The sequence below is a fragment of the Diceros bicornis genome, chromosome X (assembly GCF_020826845.1).
Source record: "Diceros bicornis minor isolate mBicDic1 chromosome X, mDicBic1.mat.cur, whole genome shotgun sequence".
Lineage (NCBI taxonomy): Eukaryota > Metazoa > Chordata > Mammalia > Perissodactyla > Rhinocerotidae > Diceros > Diceros bicornis.
In genome coordinates, this window is record NC_080781.1 from 45,996,753 (window position 1) to 46,016,302 (window position 19,550).

At 41.5% G+C, this 19,550-nt stretch overlaps 1 protein-coding gene and 1 non-coding gene across 6 annotated transcripts in view; one reads left to right on the forward strand and one right to left on the reverse strand.

Annotated features, from left to right (window-relative positions):
* Positions 1-982: 982 nt before the first annotated feature.
* LOC131401531 (U6 spliceosomal RNA) lies at positions 983-1,090 on the reverse strand. The gene has a single exon (XR_009217729.1). It is a non-coding gene; the product is annotated as a U6 spliceosomal RNA (small nuclear RNA).
* Positions 1,091-2,226: 1,136 nt separating this feature from the next.
* The window catches only part of PHF8 (PHD finger protein 8), a 103,120-nt gene continuing 85,796 nt past the window's right edge, over positions 2,227-19,550 (forward strand). Inside the window, exons 1-3 of one of the 5 annotated variants that reach the window (XM_058535922.1) lie at positions 2,227-2,890; positions 3,109-3,336; positions 3,807-3,989. In XM_058535922.1, coding sequence (XP_058391905.1) covers positions 3,892-3,989 — 98 coding nt within the window. In that variant the 5' untranslated portion in view covers positions 2,227-2,890; positions 3,109-3,336; positions 3,807-3,891. The remainder of the gene's footprint in view (positions 2,891-3,108; positions 3,337-3,806; positions 3,990-19,550) is intronic. The other 4 variants (XM_058535921.1, XM_058535920.1, XM_058535923.1 and 1 more) reach the window with 4 other exon arrangements.

The following is a 19,550-nucleotide window of genomic DNA, read 5'->3' on the forward strand; positions in this document are numbered from 1 at the left end:
TCTGGGTTACCACTACATCCTCAGCACCTAACACACTTGTTACTGAACCAGGTCTGTTTTTGCCCGTTGCCCAGAAAGCCAATCACCAAGATGACAAGATTGCAGCAGAGAGAGGATTTAATCACAAGGCAGGCAAGAGAGGAAGCAGGAGAATGAGTCTCAAATCTGCCTCCCCTAAAATGGGGACTCAGGGATATTTATGGGGTAGGGGGCAAGGTGGTCTGAAGTGTGGGGACAGATGACTGGAGGTAAGGAGAAGTAATTGATGATCTACGCAAGCATAGTCAAGCTTCTTGCTTATTCATAGCATGCATGTTCACAAAAGTGCAGCATTACCATGATCTGAGGGTGGAGTTTTTAGCTCCTTGATGTCAAAAAGGTCGCTTGTTTAGCATTTGCACAGGCCTAGTTGATGGGTTGGTGGTCTCAACTGGCCTGAACTGGGCAAGGGGTCTTAGTTCCTGAAAACCCACTCTTAGTTACCTTGTTGATAAGATGGGGTCATCTGAACTGGTCCTGGAGGGCCCGCGGTTACACAGTGCCTGGTGCATAGGAGATGCTCAATAAGGCATTGTTGAGTGAGTGAATGTTCCACACACACCTTAACTCAACACACTCCAAACTGAACTTGGTCTCTTCTTCCCCACCAAACCTGCTTTTCCTTCTGTGTCCCCTGGCTCTGTCAAAGGCACCATCATCCACTCTGACATCCAACCCAGAAATGAACTCACACTCCTTTCACTCATTCACTCACTATTTTCAATTAGTCCCCAAGCCCTGCCTATTCAACCTCCAAAAAATTTCACTTATCTGATCCTGATCCTTTTCCATCCCTGCTGCAAGTATCCTGATTCAGGCCTCATCCACGTCCGTGTCCTTGTGTCCCATCCTCGTCCCCGTGTCGTCTGTGTCATCGCCCCCCCCACCCCGCCCCGTGACTAATGCAACAGCCTCCTCCCTCCTGCCACCCTTTCCCCCCATTTTTATTATGGAACTCTTCATGAATTTGCATGCATGTCATCCTTGTGCAGCGGCCATGCTAATCTCTGCGTCTTTCCAATTTTAAGATATGTGCTGCTGAAGCAAGCACCCTCCTGGCTCCTTGTGAAGCTAAGAAAGCTTACTGGATGTTGTATTCTAATTGTTTACTTGCAAGCTTGTCTCCTGCACTGGCTAGCAAATTTCCCACTGCAGTCTCTCTTTTCATCACTGTATCCCCAAGTGCTAACCCACCATCACTTTGGAAATTGGTGTGCACACACACATCTTCTTCTTCAAAGCAGTGGGACCCTTTACAAACATGCAATAGTAAGAGGATTCCTAGACAGTATTCCAGAATGTCTGAGAAAACCAGCGCCATCTTGAAGGCTCTGTGTGGAGTGGAGTTCCATTCACTCCACCTCTTCTCTCGCCCCACCCTCAGGAAATCATGGGATATGTGCATGGAAATCTAACTGTATCTGAACAGAACTGAACTAAACTGAAACAGTAAGGGTCAAAGAAGAGAGTTCAGAGGGAGCTAGGAAGTTGACATAAGCTTTACGGAGGAACTATGACCGAGAGACTGAGGGACAGAACGCGGGGGTAGTTGAGGGTGCAAGGTTCAACTTCCCGGCTCTGAAACTCAAGCCACTTGGCTTCCCTAAGCCCGTGTCCTCACTTGAGGATAACAGAGCTTTCCTTACACGGTTAAGAATAAACGACTAGAAGAGACTGTGTGAAAGAACCGAGCTCGCTTAAGGTACTCAATGAACGGTAGCCGCCGTGAGCACTCCGCCTCTACCCTGGCCCAAGCCCGCCCCTGCCGCCACCTATTAATTTTGCAGTTGGCAGTCACTCCTCCTCATAGGAGAAGGCTGGGGAGGAGGAGTGTGTATGTGGTGGTGGCGGCGGCCGGGGGTAGGGTTACCTCCCTGCTTACCCGCAGGAGGAGGAAGCCTGGGAAAGGTCTGGCCCCACTCAAAATGGAGCCAAGCGACTGCCTCGCCTAAGATGGCGGCTTCCCCGGCTCTCGCCTCAAGGCCCTCAGCATCGATTGGGTACCTAAAGGAGACGAGCGGGTCCAAGGGTAGCTGAGTCCCGCCTCCCCTTTCTCAAGGTGGCGCTCCGCCCCTGATGGCGTCACGCGGGAGCTGGCAGCTCTCCCTTCCCCGCCTTTGCCGCGGTTACCTCGTGTACCCGGTCCTCATAAGATGGCGGTCGGGTCGCCTCTTCGCGGCGATGCCGCCACTCTCAATATGGTAGCTGTTTACCCCATATTTCCCCTCCCCTCTCTGCCTCAACTTCCTCGTTGTTTTGAATAAACTTTATTGACTACTACGAATTGCCTACCACCACCACCAGGCTTCTCCCGGCGACTTTCCGGGCCATTTTTCTCCGACCTGGCTGCCGGTTCATTTCATTCCTTGTTGGTTTGCTCGCGGCGATCTCCTGCTGGCCTAGCGACAACGCCGCTTGCCGGTTCGCCGGGCGACCGCCGGACTAGGCCCGAGCTGCGGTCTCCAGCAGGCCCTAACGGCCAGGCCCTGAGCAGAGCTGTGGAGAAAGCTGCCCTGAAGCACCGCCGGGCGGCCAGGGCCGCGCGACCCAGCGGGTGGTTCGAGGGGAAGGCGAGCCAGGGTCGCAGCGTTCCCGTGACGATCCCAGAATTCGGCGCGCGCCGCCGCTGGGGCCGGAACTGCCGGCCCAGCCTCCGCTGAGCGAGGCGCCGAGCGGCTCCGCAGCTAGCCCGGCCGCCGGCGCATCGGTGGGGCTGAGCTTCGCGGGCGTGAGGAATCCCTGCAGCTTTGTGGTTGAGGAGGTCCCTGTAGGGGCCGGGACCCAACACGTTCTTGTCAGGTTTGGGGCATGAGGAGGTTCCTGTCAGTTTGGGAGGCGTGAAGAGATTCTCGTAAGTTTCGGGGGCTGCAAGGATATTCCTGTCAGTTTGGGGATCTATGATGAGATCCCTGTCAGTTTGGGGGGACAGGGGAATCCTCGTCAGTTTCAGGGGGCTGTGAGGAGATTCCTGCCAGTTTCCGAGCGGTGGAAAGAAAAAATCCTTGCTGAGTTGCAGGAGTGTGAGGAAATTCTAGTCAGTTTCAGGGGTTTTGAAAAGATCCTTTTTAGTTTCAGGGGTGCAACGAGAACGCTGTCGTCTTTGAAGTAGAAGACGATCTGATCAGTTTTGAAATTGAGATTTATTTGAGTTGTTGGGGTGATGAGACTCCCGACTGGTCGGGGATGGAATGATTTTGAGAGTGAGGGAGAAGATCGTTTCAACTCGCAGAACAACCCCAGAACTATGATTTGAGTTAGGCGCCTACTCTTGTCTGCCTTGTTCCTGAAGGCATCAAGGTAATTTTCGAGTAATCTGATACGTCTTTCAGGGATCCCTCATCTCTCTCAAGGTGCCCCTATTTTGGGGGTGAGATAAGGAGCTTTTTCTGAGGTACCCCCAGCCTCATTCTTTAGCGTATGGTTTGCGTCATAATAGAGAGCCCTGGGAAGCAAAGTTGCTAGCAAGGAGAGGGTACAGTGAGGGATTAACGAAGCTTCCTAAAAAGGCGCCAGATATTTCCCTGAAACCAGAAAGAAGTTATCACTGACTTGGGGGGCCGAAGGAGGTAGGGAGAAAAAAAAGCCTCGACGGCAGAGCGCCTTCTTTATTTGTTAAAGAAATTCTGGAGGCCAGTGGACTTTCTGATTGCCCCCTACAGCCGCACCAGCTGTGTGCATCTGAGCAGCAGTAACTGCCCATTTGTGAAGTGAGGGTTGGTACCCTGGGGGACCTGATTCACTCTGTAAAAAGTGTTGTTTGTGCTCAGCCAGAAAGGACGTGTGCTGCCGCCTCCTGCTCGTCTTGACGCTAAGAATCTGCCCCGCAGCAGAACGCTCCAAGGCCTGGCGAAGATGGCTTCGGTGCCGGTGTATTGCCTCTGCCGGCTGCCTTACGATGTGACCCGCTTCATGATCGAGTGTGACATGTGCCAGGACTGGTTTCATGGCAGGTAAGGAGGGCAAGCCAGGCTAGACAGGGTGCAGTGGCCAGGTGCTCACTCGCTCGCTCCTTTCTCAGTTCTGTTTTAGGTTCCCACTCAGAAACTTTTTCCCCCTCTCTTGCAGAGAATTAACTCCAACCCACCTCCCAGACCCAGGTTCTTCCATCCTTCCTTGCAAACTAGGGCCTAGCTGACATTGTTTTCTGGTTTCTCCTCTTTTTCCATATGTATTTTTTCTTTGCACCCTTCTTCTGAATTTTTTGTTTAGAAAATATTTTCTTTTCAGCCACAAAGAAAGTATCATTTTTGTATTCTGGCAATTTTGTTTTGCCTCAGATACTGGCTTTGGAGGAGACAGTACTGCATTTTTGAGATATTTGAGTCCAACAAATAAGGATTTGAGTTGTGGCTTTGCAACTTACTATCAGAGTAACCTTGGACGAGTTACTTTGCCTCTCTGAGCCTCATTGTCTTCACCTATAAAATGTATCTAATACACCCTTCCTGATTATTTAAAGCATTTTGCACGCACTCAGTAAATGGAGGCAGAAATGCAATAGTATTTTATTTCTACAGTATTTATCTGCAGAACCATCCAACTAAATTGACTTAAGCAGAAGAGATATTGGGTAAAACAGCAGGAGTAAAACCACTAATGAATCCCGTTCAGTTAACCGTGTGTGCACATAAGCACCTGTCACCCAGGATTCCAGAGCGGTTAGTGTGTGGAATAAAACTGTAATATTATCCTATTATTGAGACTTAAATTCCAGCTATGGAAAGAAAACCATGAGAGGGATTTGTACCCAGAAGTACAGTAGTCCCCCCTTATCCACGGGGCATATGTCCCACTGGATGCCTGAAACCACAGATAGTACTGAACCCTGTATGTACTGTGTTTCTTCCTATATGTATACATACCTATGATAAAGTTTAATTTATAAATTAGGTGTGGTAAGAGATTAACAACAGTAACTAATAATAAAATAGAACAATTATAACAATATAGTGTAACAAAAGTTGCAGTAGATCTTAGCAACCTCAGCATATGATTTTTTTTGCTTTTGTTATTAAGTCAAGAACTTTCACCTTTTCAATTAAAGGAATCACTTTACAGCTTCTCTTTGGCACATCCGAATTGCTGGCATCATTACTCTTGTGCTTTGGGGCCATTATTAAGTAAAATAAGGGTTACTTGAACATAAGCACTCTGATACCTCGACAGTCAATCTAATAACTGAGATGGCTACTAAGAGACTAAAGGTTGGGTAGCATATACAACGTGGATACACTGGACAAAAGGATGATCCACACCCAGGTGGACAGAGTGGAATGGTGCGAGATTTCATCACACTACTCAGAGCAGCACGCAATTTAAAATTTATGAATTGTTTATTTCTGGAATTTTCCATTTAATATTTGCAGACTGTGTTTGACAAAAGGTGAAGGGGGACTGCTGTACAACAAAGCAGTGTATGGCTCCCTCCTCCTGTTGCATGTTGTTAGATTGTAGAATTTTCATTTGTCACTAGTCCCTTCCAAAGGAGCTGTTCCTATTATCATACCCAAGCCAAACTGAAGATGCTGGTGCTGCTAAAATTTTGTTCTCAGCAGGGACTGTCCCATGCAGCACATCCAAATTTGTATTCAACTGATCTTTATTGAGTATTTACTGTGTGTCTGGTGCAGAGTTCTGTTTACTGCCTCATATTATTTCATTTATGAGGGAACAGACCTAGAGGATGGAGCCTTTTATTGTCCCCTGGAAATAAGTGGGGATTAAGATGTCTTTCAGGATTCCTGGTATCTTTGCTAGTGCTGATCAAGTCACTCTGCTTAAAATTCTTTGGGTGGTTCCCCTACGGAATAAAATTCCATCTCGTTTCTGTGACAGACAAGACCTTTTGTGATCTACTTGATTAGTCTCATTTCCCACACTCCTCCTCCCTTGTTCTTTATGTCCAGCAAGACTGAACCACTTATAGTTCTGGGAAATTTTTATACTCCTTTATGCCACTTTGTCTTTGCACATGCTATTCCCACTAATGTCCTCCCTTTTATGACTCACAGCCTACCTTGTCTGTAAAAGGCCTCCTTCCTCTGGGTTCCCATTGCACTTTGTGTACGTCCTTATTGAAAGTAATTATTTCATCATATCATAGTTATAAATACATCTGTGTCACTCATTAGTCAGAGCTACCTAAGGGCAGAGATATCTTTTCATTTCTCATATCCCCTAGTTCAATGCTAAATATGTAGCAGATACTGAATACATTTTTGAATGAAGGAATGAGTGAGTCTTCTTGAAAAAAGCTATTGCCTGTGGCCCTTGCTTTGGATTGTGTGGAAAGTGTGTAGGTTCAAACCCGGAAAGTGAACTCCTCCCCACGATATAGAGACCCTAACTCCACAGTCAGGGAACAGGAAACAGGACCGAATGCTTCCCGAGTGCTTATTATGTGCCAGGCCCTTCACAGGGACTTTGCATAAATTCTCTCAGTCCACACCCAACCTTGAAAGTTAGATATTTTTTTAAATAATGTTTTAAATTTTTTCCTGATTTACGTAGGTGAGACATGCTCATTGTAGAAAATATACAAAAAGAATAAAGAAGGAAATAAAAAATCACCTGTAAGTCTAATATCAAGCACAGTGCACCGTTAAATTTTTTGTTGCATTAACTCCTGTCATTTGACTTAGAATATAAACATATATTTTTACAACACGGGATTGTGTTATAAATACCATTTGGTAACCTGACTTTTATTCCTACTTAAGATTATAATATATTTTACCAGGTCATTAAATATTCATTTAAACCTGATTTCTGATATCCCACCATATATATGTGTCATCAGTTGGTCATTTCCTCTGTGGTTGGATACTTATGTTATTTCTACTTTTTTATATTATAGATAATATTGTGATGTGAGGGAAATTTGGGGGTTCTGGAAATGTTTTGCATTTTGATATGGATGCTGGTTAAAACAAAAAGAAAAACATTGTGGTGAACATCTTTGGACAGTAGAGATTTGACATTTACAAGGAACACCGCTAACGCCTTTAAGAATTCCAAATTTACAAATATGGAAATAGGTTTATGGGCCAGGCCTCTCCTTAAGCACATTTCTGTGGTGAGTCCTGTGTTTCTGTGTACATCCTGACACAAATTAACTGCCTTTTTTTTTTTTCTATGAAAAAGACCAAGTTTTTACCTCTTCTCATGCTTCTCTGTATGGGCTACCAGAGAACAAGGAAGCCAGCTGAGAATCAGGTCCTTGGTGGGTGGTTGCTCTTGCTTACTCAGTGCACTGCTCTCTTTCTCTCACACATACACACGCACATACACACACCAGGTTCACAGTGCTCCGTTTAAGTTTATACTTCAGCACAATTGAAAATTACTAAATATTGTGGACTTTTCATGGTTGCTCATAGTAGTTAAGCCCACAAATGTCTATAGGTGATATAAGTCTGTTCACATCTCTGATGACTTCCATAGGCTACGTTTCTTAAAGTCCAGTTAGGGATTAGTAACGCCAAGTTAATGCCTGGAAGCGTTATAGCAAGGAAGGCGACTATTCCATTTTGCTGGTGAGAATCTGGAATTCATGGAGGTTAAGTTATTTTCTAAGTTTGGATTTGAACTTAGAATTAACTGGCTTCAGAGCCCAGGTTCTCAAAAGTGGAAAAAAGATGGTATAGTTCCATTCCTCCTCCCGTAAGGGGCTTGGTTTTGCAAAAACACTTTGATTTGTAGAGCAGTGATTCTCAAACTTGAGCATGCATCAGAATCACTTGGAAGACCTATTAAAAGGCAAGATAGGTAGGCCCCACCTGTGGGGTTTCTGATTCAGTAGGTGAATGGGGGCCACCTTCAGAACCACTGATTTAGAGCATTATTCTGTCTTAATTCCTTCCCTTTCTGTGGAGTGTGACAGCTTCTTATGTTGGGGGATGGGCAGGCTAACATATTATTACTGTACATTGTTGTTTTCAAAGTGTAGTTCGTTAACTGGGAATTTGTTAAAAATGCAAATTCTTTGGCTGAGACCCAGCAATCCATATTCTAACAAACCAGGTAGATTCTGATGCATCCTAACTTTTGAGAATCATTGCTGTACAGTGATGGAGAAAGTTAGTTGGTGAGCATTATTGATGTTTGAGCTTTGGCAAAACCTTACCTTTTTACAGTTTTCCTATCTATAAAGGAAGTATTGGTTGGCATATGCCCAAGGGGGTGGCTGTGCTGTGGAATCTAAACTCTAGGGGAAATGGCACTGGCTTCAGATCTGGGTTCCAATTCGGACTCTGTTACTTTTTAGCAAAGGATTTTATCTCAGTGAAGCCTCAATTTCCCTGAGAGTGGTTGTGATGATTTAAATAAAAGAGTAATGGTCCTTGTTTATTGAGCACTAGCTAATGTGCCAGTCACTATGCTAAACACTTTGCCTAATCTTTATTTAACTTTTTTGAGATTTTTAAAATTATGAATTCAATTTATTTTATAGTTATAGGACTATTCAAATTATCTACTTTATGTTGGGTATGTTGTGGTAGTTAGTGCTTTCCAAGGAATTGATCCATTTCATCTAAGTTGTCAAATTTAAGTGTGTAGAATTGTTCATAGTATTTCCTTAATATACTTTTGATATCTGCAGGCTAGCGCTGTGGTGATATCTCATTTCATTCTTGATATTGAAAATTTGTGTCTTCTCTCTTATTTTTCTTTGTCAGACTTGCTAGAGGTTTGTCAGTTTTATTGATCTTTTCAAACAAATTTTTTGTTTCATTGACTTTTTCTATTGTCTTTCTTATTTCAGTTTCATTGATTTTTGCGCTTTATTATGTCCTTCCTTCTGCTTGCTTTGAGTTTATTCTGATCCTCTTGACCTAATTTCTTAAGGTGGGAGCTTAGGTTATTGATTTGAGACTTCTGTTTTCTAATGTAAGCACTTAGTGCTATCACTTTCTCTCTTAATACTGATGAAGCTGTGTCCCACAAATTTTGATATTTTTTCCTTTTCATGTAGTTCAATGTATTTTTTATTTCCTTAGAGACTTCATGTTTGATCTATGAATTATATAGAAGTGTGTTGTTTAGTTTCCAAGTGTTTGTAGATTTTCCTGTTATTGTTCTGTTATTGATTTCTGATTTGGTTCCACAGTGGTCAGAGAATATACTCTGTATAATTTCAATTCCTTTAAATTTATTGAGATTTGTTTTATGGTCAAGGATATGGCCTGTCTTGGTAAATGTTCCATGGTCACTTGAAAAGAATATGTATCCTGCTGTTGTTGGGTGGAGTTTTCTATAAATGTAGATTTACTCCTGTTGATTGATGGTGTTGCTGAATTCTCTGTCCTTGCTGATTTTCTATTTAGTTGTTCAGTCAGTTGTTGAGAAGGAGGTGTTGAAGTGTCTTGCTATAATTGTTGATTTGTCTATTTCTCCTTTCAGTTCTATCATTTGTTGCTTCACATTTTACAGCTTTGTTTGATGCATATACATTTGGGATTGCTGTGTCTTGGTGGATTGACCCTTTTATTATTATGTAATGTCCTTCTCTGTCTCTAGTAATTTTCTTTGCATGGGAATCTACTTTATATGATATTAATATAGCCACTCTTGCTTTCTTTTGGTTAAAGCTTGCATGGTATATCTTTTTTCATCCGTTTATTTTATTTATTTATTTATTTATTTATCTATTTATTTATTTATTTATTTATTTTTGTGACGAAGATTAGCTCTGAGCTAACATTGTTGCCAATCCTCCTCTTTTTGCTGAGGAAGATTGGCCCTGGGCTAACATCTGTGCCCGTCTTCCTCTACTTTATATGGGATGCCGCCACAGCATGGCTTGATAAGCAGTGTGTAGGTCCACACCTGGGATCCGAACCTGCGAACCCTGGGCCACTGAAGTGGAGTGCATGAATTTAACTGCTATGCCACCGGGCCGGCCCCTCATCTCTTTATTTTTAACTTACATCATTATATATGAAGTGAGTTTCTTGTAGACAGTGTATATTTCAGTATTATTTTTATCCACTCTGCCAATCTCTTTTAGTTAGTATATTTAGACCATTTATACTCAGTGCAATTATTGATATGTTAGGGCTTAAGTCTGTCATTTTTTGTTTTCTGTTTGTTCCCTCCATTGTTTTCTCTGTTTTCTTTCTCCTGCCTTCCTGTGGGTTACTTATACCTTTTCTAGAATTCCATTTTGATTTATCTATAGTGTTTTTTTGAGTGTATCTCTTTGGATAGCTTGTTCAGTGCTTGCTCTAGGTATTAACATAATACATACATAACTTAGCACAATTAGCTGGTATTGACATTTTACCACTTTGAATAAAGAGTGGAAACCTTACTTCCCTTTAAGTTTCTTTATGCTCCCATTTATAATATAATTATCTTAAATATTTCCTCTACGTACATTGAGAACCACATCAGACAGTGTTATAATTTTTGCTTCAGCTGTCAAGCATGATTTAGAAAACTCAGGAGGAGAAGAAATATATATTGTATTTACCCATACTTTTACTCTTTCCCTTGTTCTCTCTTCTTGATGTTCTCAAAGATTCCTTTTTTTTTTTTTTTTTGGTGAGGAAGATTAGCCCTGAGCTAATATCTGTTGCCAATCCTCCTCTTTTTGCTGCGGAAGATTGGCCCCAAGCTAACATCTGTGCCCATCTTCCTCTATTTTATGTGGGATGCCTGCCACAGCATGGCTTGATAAGCAGCGTGTAGGTCCATGCCCAGGATCCGAACCTGCGAACCCCGGGGTGCTGAATCAAAGATTCCTTCTTTTATCATTCCCTTTCTGTTTAGAGAGCTTCCTTTAGCTGTTCTTTTAGGATAGGTCTGCTGGCAATAAATACTCTTAGTTTTCCTTCATATGGGAATGTTTTGATTTCCCTTGAATTCCTGAAGGATCTTTTTGCTTGATATCAGATTCTGGGTCTCTAGCTCTTTTCTTTCAGTACTTGAAAACTGTTGTGCGACTTCCTTTTGGCCTCCATGGTTTCTGATGAGAGATCCTCTGTCGTTTGAATTGGTGTTCTCTTTTAGGTAATGTGTCATTTCTCTCACTGCTTTCAAGATTTTCCTTTGTCTTTTGTGTTCAGGAGTTTGATTATGCTATTTCTCAGTTTGGTTTTCTTGGGGTTTATCTTTTGTTTTACTCTTATAGTTGCTGAAGCTGTTTATTCTTTTTTTTCAGTCTATTTTCTTTCAGTTTTATTGAGATATATTTGGCGTACAGCACTGTATGAGTTTAAGGCGTACAGCACTGTATGAGTTTAAGGTGTACAGCATAATGACTTGACTTACATATATTGCAAAATGATTACCACAATAAGTTTAGTTAACATCCATCACCTAATATAAATACAAAAAGAAAAGTTTTTTTCCTCGTGATGAGAACTTTTAGGATTTGCTGCCTTAGCAACTTTCAAATATACCATACAACCCTGTTAACTATAGTTATCATGTTGTATGTTACATCCCCAGCGCTTATTTATCTTGTAACTAGAAGTTTGATCTTTTGACCACCTTCATCAAATTGCCCAACTTCCCACACCCCTGCCTCTGGTAACCACAAATCTGATCTCTTTTTCTATCAGTTTTTTTTTTTTTAAGATTCCACATATAAGTGAGATCATTACAGTATTTGTCTTTCTCTGTCTGACTTATTTCACTTAGCATAATGCCCTCAAGGTCCATCCATGTTGTTGCAGATGACAGAATTTCCTTCTTATCTGTGGCTGAATAGTATTCAATTGTGTGTGTGTGGTGTGTATGTGTGTATCACATTTTCTTTATCCATTCATCTGTTGATGGGCACTTAGGCTGTTTCCATGGCTTGGCTATTGTAAATAATGCTGCAGTGAACCTGTGGGTGTAGATATCTCTGACGTAATGATTTTGTTCCCTTCATATATATATACCCATAAGTGGAATTGCTGGATCATATTGTAGTTATATTTTTAATTTTTTGAGGAACTTCCATACTGTTAGTGGCTGTACCAATTCATAATCCCACCCACAGTGCACAAGGGTTCCCTTTTCTCCATATCCTTGCCAACACTTGTCTTTTTGATGATAGCCATTCTAACAGGTATGAGCTGATATCTCATTGTGGTATTGATTTGCATTTTCTTGATGATTAGTGATGTTGAGCACCTATTCATGTACCTGTTGGCAATTTGTATGTCTTCTTTGTAAAAATGTCTGTTCAGTTCCTCTGTCCATTTTTTAATTGGATTGTTAGGTTTTTGGTTATTGAGTTATATGAATTCTTTATGTATTTTAGATATCAACCCCTTATCCTATATATGATTTGCAAATATTTTCTCCTATTCTGTAGGTTGCCTTTTCATTTTGTTGATCATTTCTTTTGCTGTGCAGAAGCTTTTAAGTTTAACGTGGTCCCACTTGTCTATTTTTTATTTTGTTGCTTGTGCTTTAGGTGTCATATCCAAACAGTCATTGCCAAGACCCATGTCAAGGAACTTTTTTCTTGTTTTCTTCTAGGAGTTTTGTGGTTTCATGTCTTACATTTAAGTCTTTAATCCATTTCAAGTTAATTTTTGTGAGTGGTGTAAGTTAGGGGTGTAGTTTCATTCTTTTACATGTGAATATCCAATTTTCCCAGCACCATTTATTTAAGAGACTGTCTTTTCTCCATTGAATATTCTTGGCTCCTTTGTCAATTTGTAGTTGACCGTATATGCATGCGTTTATTTCTGGGCTGTTGATACTGTTCCATTGGTCTTTGTGTCTGTTTTTTCAGTACCATACTGCTTTGATTACTATAGCTTTATGATATAGTTTGAAATCAGGACGTATGGTGCCTCCCACTTTGTTGTTCTTTCTCAGGATTACTTTGGCTATTCCATATTCCAGGTCTTTTGCGGTTCCATACAAATTTTAGGATTGTTTTTTCTATTTCTGTAAAAAAATGCCATTGTAATCTTGATATGGATTGCATTGAATCTATAGACGGCTTTGGGTAATATGGACATTTTAACAATATTAATTCTTCCAATCTATGAACACGGGATATCTTTTCATTTACTTGTGTCTTCTTCAATTTCTTTCATCAGTGTCTGGTAGTTTTCAGTGTAGAGATCTTTCACCTTCTTGGTTAAATTTACTCCGAAGTATTTTATTGCTTTTGATGTAAATGGGATTGTTTTATTTATTTCTTTTTCAGATAATTCATTGTTAGCATGTAAAAATGCTACTGATTTTTGCATGTTGATTTTGTATCCTGCAACTTTACTGAATTTGTTGATTAGCTCTGTTTTGGTGGAGTCTTTAGGATTTTTATATATAAAATAATGTCATCTGCAAATAGAGACAGTTTTACTTCTTCCTTTCTAATTCTCATGCCTTTTATTTCTTTTTCTTGCCTGATTGCTCTGGCCTGGGACTTCCATTGCTATGTTGAATAGGAGTGGTGGGAGTGGGCATCCTTGTCTTGTTCCTGATCTTAGAGGAAAAACTTTCAGCCTTTCACCATTGAGTATGATGTTAGCTGTGGGCTTATCATATATGACCTTTATGCTGTTGAGGTATGTTCCTTCTACACTCAATTTGTTGAGAGTTTTTATCATGAACGGATATTGAATTTTGTCAAATGCTTTTCTGCATCTATTGAGATTATCATATGATTTTTTCCTTTTATTCTGTTAATGTGGCATATCACATTTATTGATTTGTGTATGTTGAACCCTCCTTGGATCCTAGGGTAAATCCCACTTGATCATGGTGACAATCCTTTTAATGTGCTGCTGAATTTGGTTGGCTAGTATTTTATTGAGAATTTTTGCATCTATATTCAGCAGGAATATTGACCTATAGTTTTCTTGTAGTGTCCTTTTCTAGCTTTAGTATCTGGGTAATGCTGGCCTCATAAAATGAGTTTGGGAGTGTTCCCTCCTCTTCAATTTTTGGAAGAGTTTGAGAAGAATTAGCATTAATTCTTCTTTAAATGTTTGGTAGAATTCACCAGTGAAGCCATCTGGTCCTGGGATTTTCTTTGTTGGGAGATTTTTGATTGCTGATTTATCTCCTTACTAGTAATTGATCTGTTCAGATTTTCTTCTTTTTTTTTTTGTGAGGAAGATCAACCCTGAGCTAACATCCATGCTAATCCTCCTCTTTTTGCTGAGGAAGACCGGCTCTGAGCTAACATCTATTGCCAATCCTCCTCCTTTTTTTCCCCAAAACCCCAGTAGATAGTTGTATGTCATAGTTGCACATCCTTCTAGTTGCTGTATGTGGGACACGGCCTCAGCATGGCCAGACGAGTGGTGCGTCGGTGCGCGCCCGGGATCCGAACCCGGGCCACCAGTAGCGGAGCGCGTGCACTTTAACTGCTAAGCCACAGGGCCGGCCCTGTTCAGATTTTCTATTTCTTCCTGTTTCAGTCTTGGTAGGTTGTATGTTTCTAAGAATTTATCCATTTCTTTTAGGTTGTCCAGTTTGTTGGTATATAGTTGTTTATAGTTCAATCTATTTTCTTTCTGTTGTTCATATTGGATAATTTCTATTGTTCTATCTTCAAGTTTACTGGTTTTTTCCTCTTTTGTCTCCATCCTGCTGTTGAGCCCATCCAATGAGTTTTCATTTAGGTTATTGCAGTTTTTAGTTCTAAAAGTGCCATTTGGTTCTTTTATATATCTTTTGTTTCTTTGTGGAGACTATTTTTTGCTGACACTGTCTATTCATTTGTTTCAGGCATGTTTGTAATTGTTCATTGAAGCATTTTTATGATCCCTCCTTTAAAATCCTTATCAGATAATTCCAGCATCTGTGTCATCTCAGTGTTGAGATTGTTGATTCTCTTTGCTCATTCAAGTTGTGATTTTCCTTGTTCTTGATATAAGTAATTATTTTCATTATATCGTGGATATTTCAGATATTATGAGATTCTTGATATTATTTAAATCTTCCGTTTTTGCAGGCTTCTTCAGACATTGGATTTCAGTGGTGGGGGAAGGGGATGCTACTTCATTACTGCTAGGCAGGAGTAGAAGTCCAGCTTCCTCACTTGGTCTCTGTTGATACCCACTGCCTCGGGTCATGCTGTCCCTAGCCAGGCTGCCTTCTTCTCTTCACCTTTCAGAGTTGTCTTTTGTGGTTTTTTTTGTAAGTAATGTCCAAGATTTTTAGTTGTGGGAGGAATAGGGAGAAGTTGTGTTTACTGCATATTGTTTCAGAACCAGAATTGACCAATTAATCTTTATAATAGCTCTTTGGAGTTATTATTTTCTCCCAGGAGGTTAAATAACTTGCTCAGGGGCCGGCGCCGTGACGTAGCGGTTAAGTGCACCCGCTCCACTGCTTGCAGCCCGGGTTCAGATCCCGGGTGTGCACCTATGCACCGCTTGTCAGGCCATGTTGTGGGGGCGTCCCACATAAAGTGGAGGAAGATAGGCGTGGATGTTAGCTCAGGGCCAGTTTTCCTCAGCAAAAAACAGGAGGATTGGCATGGGTGTTAGCTCAGGGCCAGTCTTCCTCACATAAATAAATAGATAGATAGACAGATAGATAGACAGATAGATAGATAGATAGATAGATAGATAAAAAACTTGCACAAAGCTACACAACCCGTTAGTTGCTCGACCACAAGTCAAATCTGGGTCTCTTGGATTAATGCTATAGGATGATAGTAGAGATAGTATAAAGCACTGTTCAGGTTAAGCTGTTTTCAAGATGCTGTGGGAGATAGAGAAAATCAGGCTTATAAACTCACACACACTCCAGATTTTTGTTCCAAGTGAAATCAGGTTAAAGTGAACACCACTTTTTTTTGAAGCAGCAGAAGGGTAACCTAGAGCTTTAGGAGTGTGTAGCAAAGGGAAGAGAAGTCTTGGTGTTCATATTCAGGGTTTACTAGATTTAATATGTAGGCTGTAGAATACCTGCCCTGGAGAAGGTCTTGTAGGGTATGGAGTTAGAAGGATTGAAGGACAGCCTGCTCTCTCAGGGCTCCTAGGATGTCTCTTGGAGTGGCATAATTTTCTTTTATAACTTTTTATTTTTAAATAATTATAGATTTACAGGAAGTTGCAAAAAATGTATGGGGAGGGCCTGTGTACTCTTACCCAGTTTCCCCTATGGTGATGTCTTATATAAAGGTAACCAAGAAGCTGATGTTGTTACAATCCACCAATCTTATTCCGGTTTCACCAGTTTACATGCACTCATTTGTGTATGTGTTATGTGTATTTAGTTCTATACAATTTTATCACATTTGTAGATTTGTCTAACCAGCACAATCAAACTATAGAAGTATTCCTTCACCACAGGGGTAGCATAATTTTTGCCCCAGCCCACCTGGAAGGAGTTTGGGATGGCAAGCATGTACCAAAGGATGGGTGGTCAGTGTCCCCAAGAGGAGTGTCATGAAAATTCAGGATACAGTGGAAGGTCTGATAGGCATGATGCCAAGACTGAGTTAGGGGAGCTAAATGAAAGTCTGCTTTGGAAACAGAGGCATAGTGGTGAAAGCATGGCTTGGGAGTCAGGATAACCTGGCCTGGAATCCTAGCTCTTCCATTTACTAGCTCTGTTGCTTTGGGCAGGTTATTTCACCTCTCTAAGCTTCTACTTTCTCAGTTTTAAAACAGAAAGAATCCATATTTTATATGGTTGTTGTGAGGATTAATGAGAGAATGTCTGTAAAGCATCTAACACAGTCCCTGGCACATAGTAGATACTCAATTCTGGCTGTTACCTAGAACATTCGTGCAATAAATATTCTATTGAATATTTACTGTTTGCCAAGGAGTGAGCTAAGAACTGTGGGAGACAGAGATGAAGAAGGCACAGGCTGTGACTTCTAGATTATCTCAGGCTAGAAAATAAGATGGATTCATTCATTTATTCACTCATTTATGCACTCACTTATTCAATAGATATGTACTATGTGCCAGGTATTGTTCTAGATACAGCAGTGAACATGAACCAATAAACAGGTAGATATATAGTGTGTCAAGTGATAATAAGAGGTATAGAGAAAAGTAAAACAGGGTAAGCAGGAGAGAGAGTGCCACCCCCAGGGCTGGAGGAGTGGTTATTTTATGTAGGGTGATTATTAATGGGTAACACATGAGCAGAAGCCTGAAGGAACGTGAGGGAGGGAACCATGCTGTTAAGTGGGGGAAGAGTGTTCCAGGTAGAGGAAATAAAGGACCTTAGTGGGGAGCACACCTGGCATGTTATTATTCCAGTCACAGCAAGGAGGCCAATGTTATTGGACAGAGTGAGTGAGGGGAGAGTAGTAGAAGCTGATGATAGGGGTGGGGGAGGGGGTGCAGATCATGTAGGGCAGTGATTCTCCAAGTGTGGTCCCTGGAGCAGCAGGATCAGTATCACCTGGGAACTGGTTAGGCAAATTCTTGCATCCTACCCCAGACCTACCAAATCAGAAACTCTGGAGGTGGAGCCTAAGGATCTAAGGTTTAACAAGCCCTCCAGGTGATTCTGATACACACAAGTTTGAGAACCACAGGTATAGGGCGCTATGAGCCATTGTAAGAACTTGGTTTTCACTCCAGGTGGGGTGGGAGCCACAGAAGGGTTTTGAGCAAAGGAGAGTTGTGATCTGGTTTAGGCTTTGGCTGTTGTGAGGACAGACTCAAGGTGAGGAGCAAGGGTGGAATCAGAGTTTGGGAGTTACTGTAGATCATTATTCCTTACACTGTGGTCCCTGGACCAGCAGCATCAACATCACCTGGGAGCTTGTTAGAAATGCACATTTATGGGCCCCACTTCAGACCTACTGAATCAGGATGTCTGGAGGTGAGGCCCAGGAATCTGTGTCTTAAGCCATCCAGGTGTTTCTGATGTTCCCTAATATTTGAGAAACACTGGTCTAGTTAGGCAGTGGTGGCTTGGACCAGAGTTAGTGGTGATGAGAAGTGGTTGGATTTTGAATATATATTGATACAGGATTTGCTGACAGATTGGATTGGGGTTGTGAAAGAAAGGACTCAAGGATGACTCCATTTTGAGGGGTTTTGGTATACAGGGAAACAGAGTAATGGGGCAGTGACTGAAGGGGTCACAAGAGGATTTTTTGTTTGGGTTTTTTTGAGAGCGAGAGATTACAGCCTGTTTGTGTGCATGTTAGTGCATATGGAGTGATTCTGTTGGTGCATCCAGAATTTAATGTTGCCTATTATTGGCAAACTTATGTGCCAGGGACTGAGTAGACCAAAAAGAGACTTCCTCGGTGCACTGAAACTTGCTTAGTGTCCTTTGTACTCCTCCAAGTCCTGTGTGCCTGGAGGCAGGGGAGCCACTGGTGGTATTAGTGGGGGCCTCAGCTTCTAGGGATGGTCCATCCCTGTTTTTGTAGATTGGGCTTGTCCTGGTCAAGGTTGTTGCAGAAAGTCAGAAATTGACTTGGATTTTTCTGGTATTTTTTGAATAATGAAGAAAGGTAAAATATGCTCTTTTTCCTCTTTATTTATGAATGAAGATATAGTCTTTCCAGGGCACAGGTGGTGACAGGACCTGGCTCTTCGGGTGACCTCAGAGAGCAGAGGTTGAACAGATAAGAAGCCGGACAGGATCCTGAGTAACCTTGTCACCTCTCAAGCTTCTCCAACACTCAGCCCCTACTCAGTTCCACACCCCTGGAAGAGCTGAGTGGCCACTTTTGTGTTTTCATAGCACTTGACTCTACTAACAGCCTCACATTATATTCTAGTTACATATTGTAGTGGTATAGTGGAGTCACACAGATCTGGATTTTTATCCTGCTTTGCTACTTATTAGTTTTGTAATGGCCAAGAAGTTACTTAACCACTCAGATTTCTCATCTGTTAAATTAGAATAATATTAATGATGATGATAGCTAATATTATCATGTGGCAGGTTATCTAAGTTCTTTACCTATTTTAGCTCATTTAATCCTCATAACAACCCTATGAGGTGGAGTACTGTTAATATTCTCTTTTTATAGATGCAGAAACTGAGGCACAGAGAGGTTAAGTAAATTACCTAAATTCACACAGCTAGTAAGTGGCAGAGGTGAGATTGAAACCCAGGCAGTTTGGCTCCCAAGTGTGTACTTTTAACCTCATGCTATAGTGCCTCTGAATACTACAGAATGCCCTAATATGTTGTGGAGATTAAATGTGATAATATACATATAATTCGTAGCTCAGTTTTCTCCTCAGTTCCTTTTATGCAGGCTTCAAATTCACTCATTCACTCACCATCCCTTTACCCTGCTTTGTTGCTTTTATAGCACTTATGAAACTGTTCTGGCACCACCTGTCTGTCTCTCCCTCTAGAATGTCTACTCCATGAGGGCAGTGGCTGTTCTCAATATTTATTGAATTTATGCATTCACTTACTTAACAAATATTGATTCAGTGCCTACCATGTACCAGGCTCTGTGGTACACGTTGGGAATAATTGATCTTAATCTTGAATGGTGCTGTGATAATTGTCTCTTCACTAAGGAAGCAACATAGCATGTAGGACCCTTGGTCCCAGGTGACAGTTGTTGAGACAGCACAGCCAGAAGCCTAATTTTTATCTAT